This window comes from Haliaeetus albicilla, chromosome 27 (genome assembly GCF_947461875.1).
Source record: "Haliaeetus albicilla chromosome 27, bHalAlb1.1, whole genome shotgun sequence".
In the NCBI taxonomy this organism is placed as follows: Eukaryota; Metazoa; Chordata; class Aves; order Accipitriformes; family Accipitridae; genus Haliaeetus; species Haliaeetus albicilla.
Window position 1 is genome coordinate 12415154 of NC_091509.1, and position 15047 is coordinate 12430200.

At 43.3% G+C, this 15047-nt stretch overlaps 2 protein-coding genes across 7 annotated transcripts in view; one reads left to right on the forward strand and one right to left on the reverse strand.

The window, feature by feature from the left end:
• SFXN1 (sideroflexin 1) overlaps window positions 1-5506 on the forward strand; it is a 40910-nt gene extending 35404 nt beyond the window's left edge. For all 5 annotated transcript variants that reach the window (XR_011322508.1, XM_069773149.1, XM_069773151.1 and 2 more), the window contains 3 exons: window positions 3183-3232; window positions 3890-3937; window positions 5384-5506. Coding sequence is in view for 4 of the 5 variants with exons in the window: in XM_069773149.1 (XP_069629250.1) it covers window positions 3183-3232; window positions 3890-3937; window positions 5384-5480 (195 nt within the window). In the remaining variant the exon portion in view is untranslated. The remainder of the gene's footprint in view (window positions 1-3182; window positions 3233-3889; window positions 3938-5383) is intronic.
• On the reverse strand, window positions 3650-14922 carry KIF20A (kinesin family member 20A). 2 transcript variants are annotated; one of them, XM_069773141.1, is made up of 19 exons: window positions 14791-14922; window positions 14171-14346; window positions 13597-13686; window positions 13346-13465; window positions 12743-12881; window positions 12463-12650; window positions 12234-12378; window positions 11314-11511; window positions 10961-11072; window positions 10790-10861; window positions 10053-10196; window positions 9806-9971; window positions 9387-9551; window positions 8597-8736; window positions 8398-8500; window positions 7550-7757; window positions 7050-7141; window positions 6618-6755; window positions 3650-6097 (listed from the first exon to the last, which is right to left on the reverse strand). In XM_069773141.1, exons 2-19 carry the CDS (start codon window positions 14327-14329, stop codon window positions 5825-5827), a joined length of 2652 nt encoding a protein of 883 aa, XP_069629242.1. In that variant the 5' UTR covers window positions 14330-14346; window positions 14791-14922; the 3' UTR covers window positions 3650-5824. The 2 variants fall into 2 exon arrangements, with proteins under 2 accessions (XP_069629242.1, XP_069629241.1); XM_069773140.1 differs by having other exon boundaries at window positions 11314-11514.
• Window positions 14923-15047: the final 125 nt, after the last annotated feature.

Sequence of the window (15047 nt, forward strand, 5' to 3'; positions counted from 1 at the left end):
TCTCAGTGATAGCAGGCTATCATCCTCTGATATTTGAATTAAGATGTAAGTTATATAGCACTGTTCATCCCCCATACTCCGACATCATTTTGCATGAGAACATTTTGGTGGTAACATTAGTATGAATTAACAATATTCCCAAAAGTTATTGCTAGAAAATTACTCAAGAATGTTGTTAGAATACAAGCACATACTTACTGCTTCAAAAAGAATCTAATCATTTCTTGACTAGAAAAAAAATTTTTTTATATATATATGTACTTTTGCTATAGGTTTCAGCAGTGGCTTTGGCTGCCTTCTATGCGATTATGCAGTATAGTAGTTCTTGATTAGGCTGTATAACGCCTATGTTCATTATCCCTACTGACATATAGTTGACTAGCTCTGCGCAGAACCAAGTTATTTTATCTGTTGCAGCAGGAGGATCCATAAACAACCTCGCCCTGAGGCACAGCGTTTATAGATGTATTTTAGTTACAGGTAACCTTTCTCCTAAGGAAAGAAATTGGTTTTTTCCATAGAAACTTCTGAAAATTCCAATCGACACTGAAGTTTTTATTTATTAATTTTAATTTATATTACTACTCTTACAGCTTCAGCTACTGTTTCTCTCCTGTTCTCCATATTGTATTAACGTTCAAGTTGATTCTAGAAATTTACTCATATAACCTTAAAACGAGCTCCTTGGGGTCTCTCAGTCTGCAACTAAAATATGTATTCAAAACTGTTACAAAACTAGATCAGAGAGCCTTTTCTTTTTTTAAACATCATTCTTGAATGTCTTATGCCTTAGAGTTTTCCATGCATTCCTAATTTAACTGTCATTTCATTTATTCATTTTTTTGAAAACAGGCATAGCTAGCCTAGGAAAGCTGACAGATTTTGAGATCCAACAATAAAAGGAAGCAGTTAGAAAAAAGCTGATTCTCCTTATGGCTTTTGTTTTCTTAATTATCATTTCTTCATTTCTCTGCACTAACCACTAAAGATGTCATAAAGACATCTGGAAATTAAATCTTAATTCATCGAGAACTGCCTTCTTTCAGAGTTCAGTGATAGTTCTTTAACACACTAAATTCTTCTGCTGTTTTGTACTTCTCCATTTTATCTTTTTGTAGGGATGTAGAGCCTGCATTTGAGGTTGGCTTTATTGTTTTACATTGTTCCCTGGGCAACTACAATTCTTAATATTGACCTCCCAGTGTCAAGTGTTTTACCTCACCATCTTTCTTGATTAGTGCAGCCTGGTAACATTCTTGAAAAATAAAGGCTGTAACTCAGATCAAGTACCTTGGCAAAAAGTATTCTACCACATGAAGCAGATGTTTAGTCTGTACTAGTAGCCACTTCTCTCTCTCAGATTAATGACCAACTCTGATAAATCAAGGTATGAAACTATCTATTATTCTCATGACACCCTCCAACAGTCTTTCCAGTTATAAAATATTTGGGGCTTTTCTGTTATGTATCTCAGGTCCCACGCTCACACTGCAATACATAGCATCCCTCTCACTTAATTCTCCTCAGAGACTGAAGTCATTTGCACTACAGAGTTTGACTTGTGTTCCCAAATACTTGTGGTATTCACCAATGCCACAATCCTACATACCTTTCCATCAGTCACCCCATCTCATCATGAACTCTCCCAATATATAAAATGTAAAGCATTTGAGTGAATTTATCTCAGCTGAGAGTCAAATAAAGGTGTGTTTAGTGGAATGCCAGAACAGCAGAACACTGCTCCATTCACTCTTTATCCTTCTTGCTATTGCTGTCTTTTTCCATTTGTTATCTATTGTTGCAGGTTATTGCTGAATTGCACAGTTGTTCCTGCACTAATTTCTGGATTACGGATTGACGGGGGGGGGGGGGGGGCGGGGGGGTAGAAAATAGAAGCAATCTTCTACATCATTTCTTCTCCCTCAGGCTCTGGAGAAAGTTTAATCCAGACAGGCTTATCTTCCATGCCTCTTACACTGCTGTGACCTTCCTTAGCACCAAGCTTTGTCCTACTGAGCTTTCTAGATTTCTTTTTTCTATTTCTACTCTCAAGTAGTGCCCATCTTTTGTTCAGCAGTTTCCCCTCTAACTTCTACAGCTTGAGAAATGCTGCTTGCAGAAAAAACATCATCTTTATTGAAAACATCATCCACTGTAACGTGATTTTTAACTCATTAGCTGTTTTGTTTTAAAATCATTCCTGTTATCATACGCAACTGCTATGTCCTACTTACTGGAGACACCGATTTTGTTGTAGCAACAGAAGGCCATTGCAGCAGTGTTGTTTAAGCAGGTCTGGCTTTATTTCATTAGTAATTAATTTCAACTGAAATTCTAACATGGGGGGGTGGAATGGATTCCTAAATAATTTAAAGGCCTACAAGAAAACTATCATATTTCTTGGCATACATTCAAGTTCTGCAAAAATTACAGTAATGAGGAATATGCTAAAAATGCATCCATAGGTTATGTGTTGCTTTCTCAGCTTTGTTTCCCCTATTCTTCTACCCTTTTTCCCTTTAATAAAAGGTGAACTCCTGCAGAACTGGAGTGTACCAAACTGCTACAGGGGCAAGTTCCTATACATCAAACCAAACCGTAAGACAGGAAAAAGGACTAAGAGAGGCAGACTTACATTTTTCCTTGACACCTCCCTTATTTATGGTTGGTGGCTGTAGTTGCTGTTGCTCACAGAAGTAAATCTCCAGTTGCAAATTAAAACCATTTGATGTCACCAGAGATAGGAGCTGGAACCAGACCTAGCTCTTCTTAGGGATGCCTGGGCAAAATTCACTGTGCCTTTAGGAAGCATGGCAGCACCATTCCAAATTTTAGCTGCATTGCTAGCTACTGTGGGCTGGTGTGACTCCAAGAAATAACCCACATACTCAGGATCAGGTAATAAGTAAAACAGTCAACCACCTATTATAGTTTCTAAGGAACACTTAACTCGGGATAACAGTGTACATTGGTATCACTGGGAATTTTCTTAACTACTTTTCAGAGGGATTGGGCTCTCAACTTGGAGCTCAACTTTAAGCTATGCTGGTAATTGTTTTGCCTTCATTGTGTCCAAGAGTCTTTTAGGTGCAATCTGTCTCTTACAATACAAGAATTCCAGGAAGCTGGGAAGGGGAGGAGAAAAGATACCATACTCACTGTGTGCGGTTTATTTTTAACAGAGGTTTCCTTGGATGAGTGCTCCCATTCAGGTTGGATTAGTCGGATTCTGGTAAGTGATTTCTTTGGATTGTGTCTGCTATTTTAAGACACACTTGTAGGGGTTTTTTTTGAGGAAGTAGCAATATTTGCACTTTGTTTAAAGGAAAAAAAGTTTAGAGAGTTAACAAGGCTACAGCAGTTGTTTCACTTCCATATCTGTAACTGATAATACCATATTAAAAAAAAAGCTGTTAGTAATGAAGAAGCTGCCAAGAAATGCAGAGGGAGAAAGAGAGGGAGTGGAAAAAAAAAAAGGCATGTAGCAGCTTGATTAGAAATGATGCTTTGGCTGCTACCTCCGTAAACAATAATTGGAATCTAATACTGTAGCGTGATGAATTCTTGAAACACTTGGTTAATGGAGAGTTTCATTTGCTGTTGTCTAGCATTTTATGTTGTCATGCACACCAATGCAAAACACTGAAAGGACATCAAATGATAATTTTATAGACATTTGTAAGCACAGTATTGATGCATTTAGTAGTACATAGTAGATAAATGATTTCATAAGGTATAATGCGGCGAGAAAGAAAGGTTACATAGCACTTCATGGAACTTTACCTCGCTGTACACAAAAAAAGCTTTCTGCCTAGAAGGCCATGCCTAAGGGTTTTGGATTGTCCTTTAGCACCCTAAATATTTGTAAACCCATTTTTGTCTCCTCTAGTCTCGTGTTTGCAACACCCCTGTGTTGTGCACTGTTTCCTCAGAAAAGGTACGTATTCCTGTTACATTATTCTTACTTTAATGTTACACTCCCGGATGCATGCAAGGTACTGCAAAAAGACAGAAACAAGTGGTCATTGCCTCCTAGAGCATACAGTCTTAATTCCCATATAACAAGTGTGATAAACATGAGAATATTCAGAAAAGTAATAACTACGTTACTCATCAGTAATATATAATAGTTGATTTGGGCTCATTTGTTTACATACACCTAGCAGCTTGAGATGCAGCTACCTAGCAATAATGAACAAGAGGTTTGGGTGAGTAGTTTAACCATGCTATTTCAAGCTGAGAAGTTTGAGCTTGATAATACAGAGTTAAGAATCACTGGAATGATTCATTAAAAAAGGTTAATGTGGTCCAAACAATATATTCATGTCCAGTAAGGTTATTGCTTCATTACAGTCAGAGCCCATTTTATTTTCAGCTGGAAACTCCTCTGGTTATAGAGAGCAGCACTTGACTATACATGCTTATTTGTAATTTGATTAATATTTTTCCATGAAGAATTTTTCATCAATACACAAATAGCTCAGTACTGAAAACTGTCTTAGAAACAATATTCACTATAGCTGAAATCATAATGAAACCTGGATGGGTTACCTACAAATAAAGTTAGCTCAATGTGCTGTACATAGTACAAGCAGGGTCTTAAATTCAACTAAGCTGTCCCTCTCGTATTATTAGTGGTTTTCTAAACTTGACAAGCTGCCAAATGTAGCTTAAACCATGAAAGCAGGAGCTGAATCTGTTAAAATATTGAGCAACTAAAGTAGCTTTTGACTTCCAGAAAACAATACCTAATTCTCATCAGATGCAATTGTTTGAGTACAACAAAGCAGTCTGACACCACCTGTTTCCCTGCCTGGCATAAAACAGAGAATTGTAGTAACTATGTGTCACTAGGCTACCTGAAGATGACTTGACAAACTAGCATAGCAAGTATGGTGTAGTTCTTGATTTTAACCAGGACTCTCCATTTCATAGGAAGATTAGACCTTTAACTGTATTTAAGAAACTGCAGCTGTTTAAATGACCTGGCAGCTTAATTCACTTTACTGTGAGATGATTCTCATAAAAATAAACCTTTTATTCAACTGAATGAAATCAGGCAGTAAGTTAAATAGGCAAATACATTATATTTAATAAAAACACCTTTAGGAAGGTAACTTTCTATTACCAGCAACAACCTGAATCAACTAAGTAGATTCCTGCCATCATGGTAGTAGCAACAGCCATTTCTTGACTCTATAACTGCTTTTTAAGGAAGGATTCATTTGCCCCTGGTCTGTGAGCATGATTCCTTCATAAGAAGTTAAAAAAAGATCTGAAAACTCTTTTCACAATCCAGGAAGTTTAACCAGATGCGTCATCCATCTTATTTTGCATTCAAGTGCTTGATATATATAACCATTTTACTGTTTCTTTCGCTTAGTTCTATGTCTGTAACACGCTTGGAGCCAGAATTGCAAGCCAAGATCCGAGAGAACAGCCCTGAACTAGAACGTGTATACTTTAATAAAGGATTATAATTCAAGGAAGGGAAAACACCTTTCAAGGAAGATCTTGTGGACTTATTTTTGAATTATGTGCCAGCATAGCTGAAGATGAGGACTCAGTTTTAACTTGTCCTTTTGTTAAACAACTTTGATCATCCACATTCTATTTAAAGACTTTCCTCATTGTAGTGTTTAAATTACAAAAGGTCATTTTGTCCACTTTGGTATTGATTAAAAGTTTAACCATACATATCAAAAACCGTTTACATAAGCTCTCAAGCAGCTACAATAATAAACAAGCACACAAAAAAATAGATATTATATTGGATTTGCCACCTGTTCCAGTAATAGTGGGGCAGGGATCTCTTTGTGAAAAGTCATAGAGCAACTGAACGAAGTTGCCACCCTCTGCCAGCAACAGGCCGGGTAGCTGAGCGTGACAGAAAGTTGTGCAGGAAGGGCTTTTTACCAGGAGGTTGATTAGGTTGGAGGTTTTCCCTGTTGGCACAGAACCGTTTCTTTAAGGTAGATGTTGGAGGAGCCTGGAGCTTCTGCACAGTGTGGTACTGTTCAGCAATACAAGCTGCCTTCTTTCGCAGGTCTAGTTTTACCAGCATCATATTGTTCTGCAGTTCTGCCAGTGTTTGGTCCTGAGAAAGGGAAGGCAATATATATAAAGATATTACAAGTTGCCTCACTCCCTGGTTACTATGAACTGAAGAGGATAAACTGCCTTTGCCAAAATTCACTAACTGGTGTGCTAAATACAGCTATGCATAAAAGCTTCTACAGTCAACAGTGTAGCAATTCAATAACAAAATAGGAATGGTAAGGCTAGGAAAAAGCCGAATCTGTCCTGCTGCAAAGATGCTGCCATAGCAACTGTGATAGTAAAGTGCATAAGGAAATGAGACCTCTGAATTCTCCTACTTTAAGTGCCAGCTGTCAGTTAACTGAACAGGGACAATTTGGGTCTCCTTTGGAGAGTTAAATATGCAGTCTGACTCCACCATTGAAAAAATTAGCAATATAGCTCCCTTAATGTAATAGACAGTATGTATCTAAAGAATAAGTCATTTTTATTTGCAGCTGCAAGGTTATTCTGCTGATTATGGCAAAGTGCATAGACTAAATCCTCCCATGCAACCCACAACAAAACAGACACATTACCTGTCTAGCCAGAATGTCATCACACGTACAGAGGGCTTCTCGAAGTTTCCCTGCACTTGTACTGTGGCAGCACGCCCTCTCTGCAGACTGAAGAGACTCCCCAAGTTTTTGTAATTCTGAACGCAGCAATCTGACATTCTACAGAAGAAAGACATTTAATACAACCGCTAGTTTTGACGTTGCTCTGCAAACAAAGCCACTCCAGGGTAATTCAGACATGTGGTACTGAGGGAAGATCCCATCTTAGTGAGGTACACAGGGATCACAGATACTACAACCTTCCACATCTCTAGTCAGGGTTTGTTTTCAACAAGCCATTTCAGCTTCAACCATTTGTTTAAAAACCTGGAAACAGCAGCTCCAAACTGTGCTGGTTTTCCACAGCATCCTGCCCTGCAAGTGTTCCTTTCTGTAATGCAGAGATGGAATTACCTTCTGTCCATCCTCCAGCTTCCTGTCTACATCCACAGTAATGGGTTTGGCAGAGGGAGGTGGCTCCAGTAACTTCTGGTACTTGCGTAACTCTAGGAACAGACAAAAAGTAGTGAGCAACAGTACATTCATAAGCTTTCAGTTTTTCTGAAGTCAGGACTTCCCTCAAGACAAGCTGCCACAGGCAAGCTGAGAAAAGCTTTGAGTTTGTGCAGACATGCACAAACATTCCAGGCTTCTCCCTTTCAGTTATGCAAAGGGACTTTAGAATTTGAACAGGGAGATGATCCTGCCCTAAAGTCCATTTTCATGTGAAAATGAAGTGAAACGCTGTCCATCCAGCACATTACTCATATTGTCTACAACTCAGAATAGTGTTATTGTCTACAACTCAGAATAGTCTGAATCTGATGTACCCTACTGAAAAAAAAGTTACCTCTAACCCTCTACAAAGGATTGCTTGGGCATAGTTCAGAACCAGTGCAGCATCACTGCCTTACCTGCTGTTGCAGCATTTAACTCCATTTGACATTGCTCCAGTTTGGCTTTAGTATCTACCAGGTCCTGTTGCAGAGCACTTGAGGTGGCCACTCGCTTTGATCGACGCAAGCCTTGCCCCGAGTCCTTTTGCTTAGTATCCAGGCTCTCCAATTTTTGCTTTGCCTCCTGCAGAGCAGCTTGGAGCTCCTCAATCTTCTCATCACGCTCCTTAGAAAGCAAGTTTGTTCAAATATTCAACGAGATTTTCTTAACATGCCTTTTCTGAAACTTTCAATGTCTTTATTCCAGGAGACTTCCTTAGTCACACACTTCACATAAAGGACATTAAAGCCTTAGTCCGACAAGTGAAAACAGTGACTTCATTTTCTGGGAGCCTAAACCACTTTTTTTACAACCCCTAAAGACAAGGGATTTTTGGAAAGTTGGCATCTTCAGAGAGGTCTGCAACAAGTCCCAGAGGCCACTAAAATGCCATAGCATGAAAAATATAGACAGGCCCATACCCATCATCACAACTAAGAGAAGAGAAATTCACAGAACTTGTGTTAATCTGAAAAGTGCAAAGCAAGCCACTAGTGAAGAGAATAACATGGGGGAGAGTCATGTTGAACAAATAGAGGAATAAGAATGGTTGCACATTAGCTTCCAGTTTAAGGGCTGAGAATAGAAAGCCTAGTGAACTACATAAAGGAGTAGACAAGAAGTGAAAATTGTGGATCAAGCTATCAAATATCACAAAAATACCAGAAAAAGCAAAATCTTGCCTTTCAGTTTGCATAAGTCACCTTCCTGGACTCAAGTACCCCAAGTCCCCTTTCCTGATATCATTTCATTGCCGTGAACAAACCTGGATCTCCTCCTGGTAATAGTCAGTCAATGACTCCTTCAGGTTATTCAGTTTGTCCTCATACAGTTCCTCCAGCAGCTCCTTCTGAGCATCCACATGTTGGCTACAAAGAGAACAAACAACTACATGTCAGAGTCTGGCAGTTCTTGGTATTGTAGCTCACCCTGAAAAAAGGGAAGGAGATCAGCCTAAACTGTACCTGCACCATTGCTCCTTCTGTTGCATGTGCTCCAGCATCTCATTGCAGATCTCCTCACGGAGGCGCATTTCTAGTTGCAGCTTCTCCTGCCGCTCTTGCACCAGCAGTTCTCGTGCAGCTTCCACTACACGCAACAAGTCCTGCAAGAAGGACGTAAACTCCATTGCGTGCACAACAGAATTAAGACCTAGAATAAACTAGGTGATCCCATATCTGTAGGCTGGGGTGATCTAGGTTTAAGATTCTTTTAGTCCTTGGAAAGAGAAGTTGCCAAGCATGCTCTTAATTCCTCTCCCATGAGATGGCTTAAACAACACTGCACTGTAGATGGAGCTATCTCCAGAGCAGCTTCCCCTACTGCGCTGCCCAGGGCTGCACCTGAGTTTGCTACCTTGACACATTACAGCTCAAGTCTCTGTAGGTATATGACTTTCATCTTGATCTTTCAGTTATTCCAGTTGCCTGCTTTGAGTATTGAGGAAGTTTGATTATTTTTTCCTCGATTTAGCCATCTGTTTTGTGTGCTCTCATCTCTAGATTTCCCTTGCAGAGTACTGTCCCTATGCCACAGATGACAAAGTGTTTCCAAATTAGGCATGTGCGTCAGATTTAGACCAACTGTGGAATGTTTTCCTCATGGATTCCCAATTTCCTGGGTCCCATATCCTTCTGAGGTTCTCTGTCATCTCTTGGTATAGTGCCAAGCTCCAACCCCACCTCCCAGGCCAAAGCTAACAGTCATGTTCTTGCCCCTCTATCCATAAAGGCTGTAAAACAAATCACAACCCACCTCCTTTTCATACATGGAGACATCTGCTTCATCCCCACTGTCTTCTTCTGATTCCACTTCTTCCTTTGCCGTTGCCTCTGGACCCTGGCTGGTTCGCCTGTTGTGCTCTTTGATGATCGATTGTATGGATGGGAGTCCCAGCTTTGTGGGAGGTGCCTGAACAAGCTGAAGGGGAAAAGGCCATCATTACTAGTCCATAAAGCCTGGAAGTTGTGTAGTCTTTAAACACGGCACTTCCCTGCAAACTGTCAACCCTTTCAGTTTAGCAGAAACTGGAAATACTGTAAAGGTAATAATCTCCTGGAGAAGCACAGGGAAGGCTTGCAAGCATTCCGTCTGCCTCATGATGGAATGGGGCCCATTCCCACAGAAGCAGAATGTATCCTGACCATGCTATGATCCTGGTGTGTGCTACTTACCTGGCTGGCAATGGCTGAGAACTTGGCTACATACAGAGTTTCATCATATGTAGATGCACACTGATTAATGTTGACAATCATGCAAGAGCGCCCACGCCCAGTGAAGAAACCCTGGAACACACGGGTTAACTTGCTGTCCCGGAAGGGAACCACAGTCTGCTTCAGTCTAAGGGGAGAGACAAGAGTGAGCCCATGGGAAAGCAGAACGGCCTCCCCACACACTCCGTTTGGAGTTGTGGATACTCACTTGGACTGCTGGTTCTGTCGGAGGGCAGCAATGCAGCGACCCAGTGTGTGGAGGGAGGTATTGATGTTGTTTGCTTCTTTCATTCGGTCCCCACTTTTCTGGTCTTTGCAGCGCTCTGACCCCGCAAGGTCACACAGGGATAACCTGAAGAAAACACAGGCGATATTCATATGACCTACTAGGTTTGTCGTGTTCTATCCAGGTTTACAGTTCAGACACCCTGCGATCACCTACCCTGCTCACCTTCCCAGCTTCCCCTTAAGGGCACAGAAAGTTCTTTTGGGGTGTATGGCCTATTACTGGACAGAAAGGCCTACCTTAAGTGTAGGGGTTACACAAGGTAACACCAACATGAGCTTTGCGGTGTCAAGTTCAAAGATCCTTTGCCAGTTCTCAGGACAGCCACTTCCCAGGTATCGAGACAACCCATTTCCAGACAACTACATCCCAGGGGCAGGCATCGGCAGTACTCAAATCAGCCCTGCTGCAAGGGCAAGGTTACTCACATTTACCTTGATTCAAAAAGCCTGACAACTACCTCAAGTTGTACTTTGCAGTACTCCTCACAAACTCCTCAGTCAGTTCCAAGACTTAAGAGTGGGAACATTTACTCCTTCCAAGTACTTTCAACAAGACCTTCCTCAAGATAATTCCCATACCCCAGATCCACAACAAAAGAGAGAGGAAAGTTAAGTCCACAGAGAACACCCCCAAATCCTAGAGAGCATGAAACTTACTCGCTGATTTTTGGAACAACTTCACTGCCACCTCTTTGCAAGTGCAGAATCCGAATGGAGAAGACGCTGTGACTGTAAAGAAGGATGCAGATATTTTAAAAAGGAAATGCAACCTTTATAAGCCCCTCAGAATTGTATTTCTGCCTAAACAACCCCCCTCCCCCTTCAGACCTGCGACTGGAGTTCTGGTTCATGTGGGTGCTAGCAAAACTCTGGTTTTTCCGACCCAGCTTCAGGAGCTTCCAGGCCTCATCGGCATCCTGGACATTGATCCAGTTCAGATCTGGAAAACCAGGCATGCATCAGGCAAGGCAGTTAGGAGACTGGCAGAAAATTACCTCAGCCTCAACTTCACTATTGCATTTCCTTGACATTTAACAAATGTAACATTCCTGTAATCTAGAGACCTCTGAGGGGCCATAGAGGACATTGTGCTCTCCAACACATCACTGCTAAGCCACCCACCCACTCAGTCCTCACGTCACCCTAGCAGGCCACTAAAAATATCTTTCAGGTAAATCTACCTTTCACATAGGGGTTGCCAGTCTGGTCTTCACAGAGCCGCAGTGTCTGCCTCTTGCGGTTCTGGCCAGGTAAAACTGGTTCTAACAAGTCGTAGATTAACTCATTGTAAATCTCAAAGAAGGAGACCCAGATGGAGAACTGCACATCTCCTGTGTTGGTGAGTGAAATGCGATCCAAGTCAGCCCAGTGAGGGCCCACTTCTGGGGAAAGAGAGAAGACAAAAAAAGGAGGAAAAAAGTCATGACTGCAGCTTTTCACAGGTCCAGCCTGAATGGTTTAGCTATAGAGTGAGATATCTTTCTTCAGCAGGAAGACTACCCCAGACTCAAATTATTCTATATACCTCCTCCCATTTGGACCTACTCTAATGCCTGTCCCCAGTGAGACAGCCTAAAGTTTCTGTTAGCAGTATGCTCCTTCTTATATATTTAATCTTGACTCCAGAAGTGTAGGATATTTCAAACATGAACTCTTCCTACTTTAAGTGAAGTTTTAGTCCTTGTTACCTCAATCACTCCATAATTCTGGACACCTAGTCAGCTAGTAGTTCCTAGGTTTTAAAGTCTGGGCACAAGTGCTCAGTGCAACATGTCACTTTAGCACCCCACTTTCTAGCTATCCCCATCGCATGGCATTCAGCTGCTCAATAACCATATCCCTTGAATGAAGTAAGTAGGCATCAGGCAACTTTTCATTTCACAAGGCTTGGTTATTACACAGTGGCAAATTCTTCATATGTTGGCAAGACATACGTGCAAAGTTCTTCAGCCCTGACATCCTTATCTTTCAAAGGGAAAATTTGTGAGACTACAGCACCTTCGCCCCCTTACCCACAACACAGCATCCAAATAGCCTTCACCCTTTCTTCCCCCATCCTCCAACAAGAAGCAGGTAGTACAGAACAGGCTTCCAGACTTACCTTCTGTCTGGCTGATGTCTGAATGGTTGGTGAGCTGGCTAGATGAAGAGAGGCCAGCAACTCCACTGTCAAAACTCCCACTGGTAGTGGCCTGGAGCTGAGATTCGGCACTGTGACTCCTCTTGAGCGGTGTCAACAGCTCCTCCTAGAAGGAAACAAAGAACATGAACATGTATGCAGTATGACACCATCCTTTCCCTATTATTAACCTCCCAGAAGCCACACTTACCTCCCACAGACCCCCCCGCAGCATGGTCTGCTTCTTGGTCTCTTCCTGTCGCACCTGCCTGCTGTCTAGCCAGATCACCTCATTGGAGAGGGAAGGCTTCAGATCCATGGCTTGGTACAGCCGGTCCCCCACACTATTGAAGATGACTGCTAAGGAGCGAGGCAGAATCCCCCCATCTTTGTTGCTGCCTAAAGCAAGAACAACAACAGCAAGCTGAGGATTCACATATAGAAGCAGACAACTCCCTCAACCAGCTACTAACACCTAGTGCTTTCCTTACCCTGAATAGTGTGAGTCTTCCCTGAATTGGTGATGCCATAGGTGTAAACCAGCCAGTTCTGCCCATTCAGTACATCCTTTACCACCTGCTTCATTGTCTCATCAAAGAACAATTTCTGCCCCACATCTGGTCCAAAGATCTGCAAACAAGACACATGAAAATTGGCCTCATGTAGATCTTTCCTATCTTTTGACTGCTGATGGTTGTTCAAGTGATACTATGTAGTCATTTGTTCCCTCCACTAGCCCCATATTCAGGAGCAACAGACCCACCAGCAACTGTAGTCCAAGTGCCCTTCAAAAACAAGCTGTTCACTTGCTTAATCCAGTAACATCTGATATCACTACGGCTTCTAGTGCGTTTAGAGCCTCATGAACAAAACAAGAGTTTGGCATTTGCTGCCAAAAGAGTTGTCAGGATCAGCTTAAAGAGAGAATAAGGAAACAGCAACAGAAACAAACTTAAGTAGAGAGGATTATATGAGACTACATAGTTCAAGCAGTGTATTTGAATCAGTGTGTATTAGTAGGCCAGCTTTTCAAGCTGTAAGGCTGGTTTGAGCTCAAAAAACTTCCAGATGGATCGTTTGTCCCAGTTACCTACCTGGGTGAAAGAGAATCTGTGCGCTGCTTGTCCCACTCCACGTTCTGTGCTCCGCATGGTGAAGGAGTCCTTAGGGGCTTTTAGAAGAAGAGTCTCTGAATTCTCAATGCAGACACAGCCCTAAAGAACACATAAACCCCCATAATCACAATGGCTTATAAGACGCCGTAGCATAGACAGCAAAGGATAATAGCATCTCCCAGCAGGCACACAGGCAACCAGCTCAGAGACTGCTTCATTCAGTGTCTCACCTGGTCTTCTCCTTTTTCCATTTCTGTAGATTTCAGAGGTCGAACTCTCAGATACACCTTTAATTTTCCATTATTATCTTCAGCTACAGCCTGCAAAAATCAGAAGAGGTTAAATATGGTAGCCAGAGAGGCAGAACACAACCGTCCATCAGAACACTAACAGGAACCACAGCATGGAACACATGGGTGGTTACCCCAACTAGTACTCAGCAACTAATGAACACTTTTTCGGTCCCAAAATCCCTAGCAATGCCAAAAGCTTTCTTAGGCATTTCCAGGCACACCAGCATTTCTTTTGTTTGTCTAGTGAATCAGACCAACAACCCAAACACCTGACACCAAAACCAGCCCCCAGACAAAGCACCACACTAAGAGGCATCATACTAAGAGGCCCTTACTGAACTCTTCATAGTACACTGCTCATAACAGGAACTGCTCCCCCCCAACACAACATTTTGTTCTAGCTTCTTCTGAAGAGTCTCTGCTGGCCCTGCATCACAACACCTTTGTACAGAGACACAGCAGCCACAAGTCAAAAACTGCCCTGTTTGTGACAGATGACCTCCAACCTCACCTGCTGGGAGCCTTCCAGATTTGGAGAGATGGCAGAGAACTCCGACAGCAGGTCCTTGCACACATCAGCCCCAAACCCTGTTGCTGTGGATTCAAGAACAGGGGACGCTGCAACATCATCATCAGAAAACAGCCCTGGGGAGGCAAGTGCTTGCGCCATGGCGTCTCACACAGCTCCTGGAGAAAGAGGGGCACGGTGAGGATAGGGTGATATTACAGCAGTCTTCCAGGAGTCCAAGCTTTGCTCCTCACGCATGCACCCCACTACACGCAGTCTGCCACCACTACCATATCTGTCCATTCCTCGCAAACAGAGGCTGCCACATGGAAACCTCCCTCCGCACACACAGAATGCCGCTGCAAACGCACACACACACCCACCACCACACAGGACCCCCGACACACCACCTACGCACACGGACCTCCACGCTGGACCCCACCACACGCAGCTCCACACAGGCCGCCCCACACAACACGCACCCCCACACCCCCCCGAGACCACCGCCACGCGGGGCCTGCCCACACAGCCACGGACCGCCGCACCGGCCGTCTCCGCACGCACAAGAAATCATCGCCGCCGCTCCCCACAGGCACCCCCACCCGCCCCTGACATTGCCAGACCGCTACAAAGGCCTCCGGTCCTTGCGCGGACCCGGCCACGCCGCGGCCCTGCTCCTGATCCTGCTCCGGCTCCGGCTGCTCCGACTCCACCGCCTCACGCCCGCCTCGCGTCCGCGCAGCGCCTACTGTTGGGGTTTCAAACCTCGCCGCCCGCCCGCTCAGCCAATGGTGGCCCGCGCCTCCGCGGCCGCCAATCAGCGCCCGCCGTGGGGCAGCAGGGGCGGGGCCCGAGCGCTCGGCCGCCCGCGCGCCCGGGG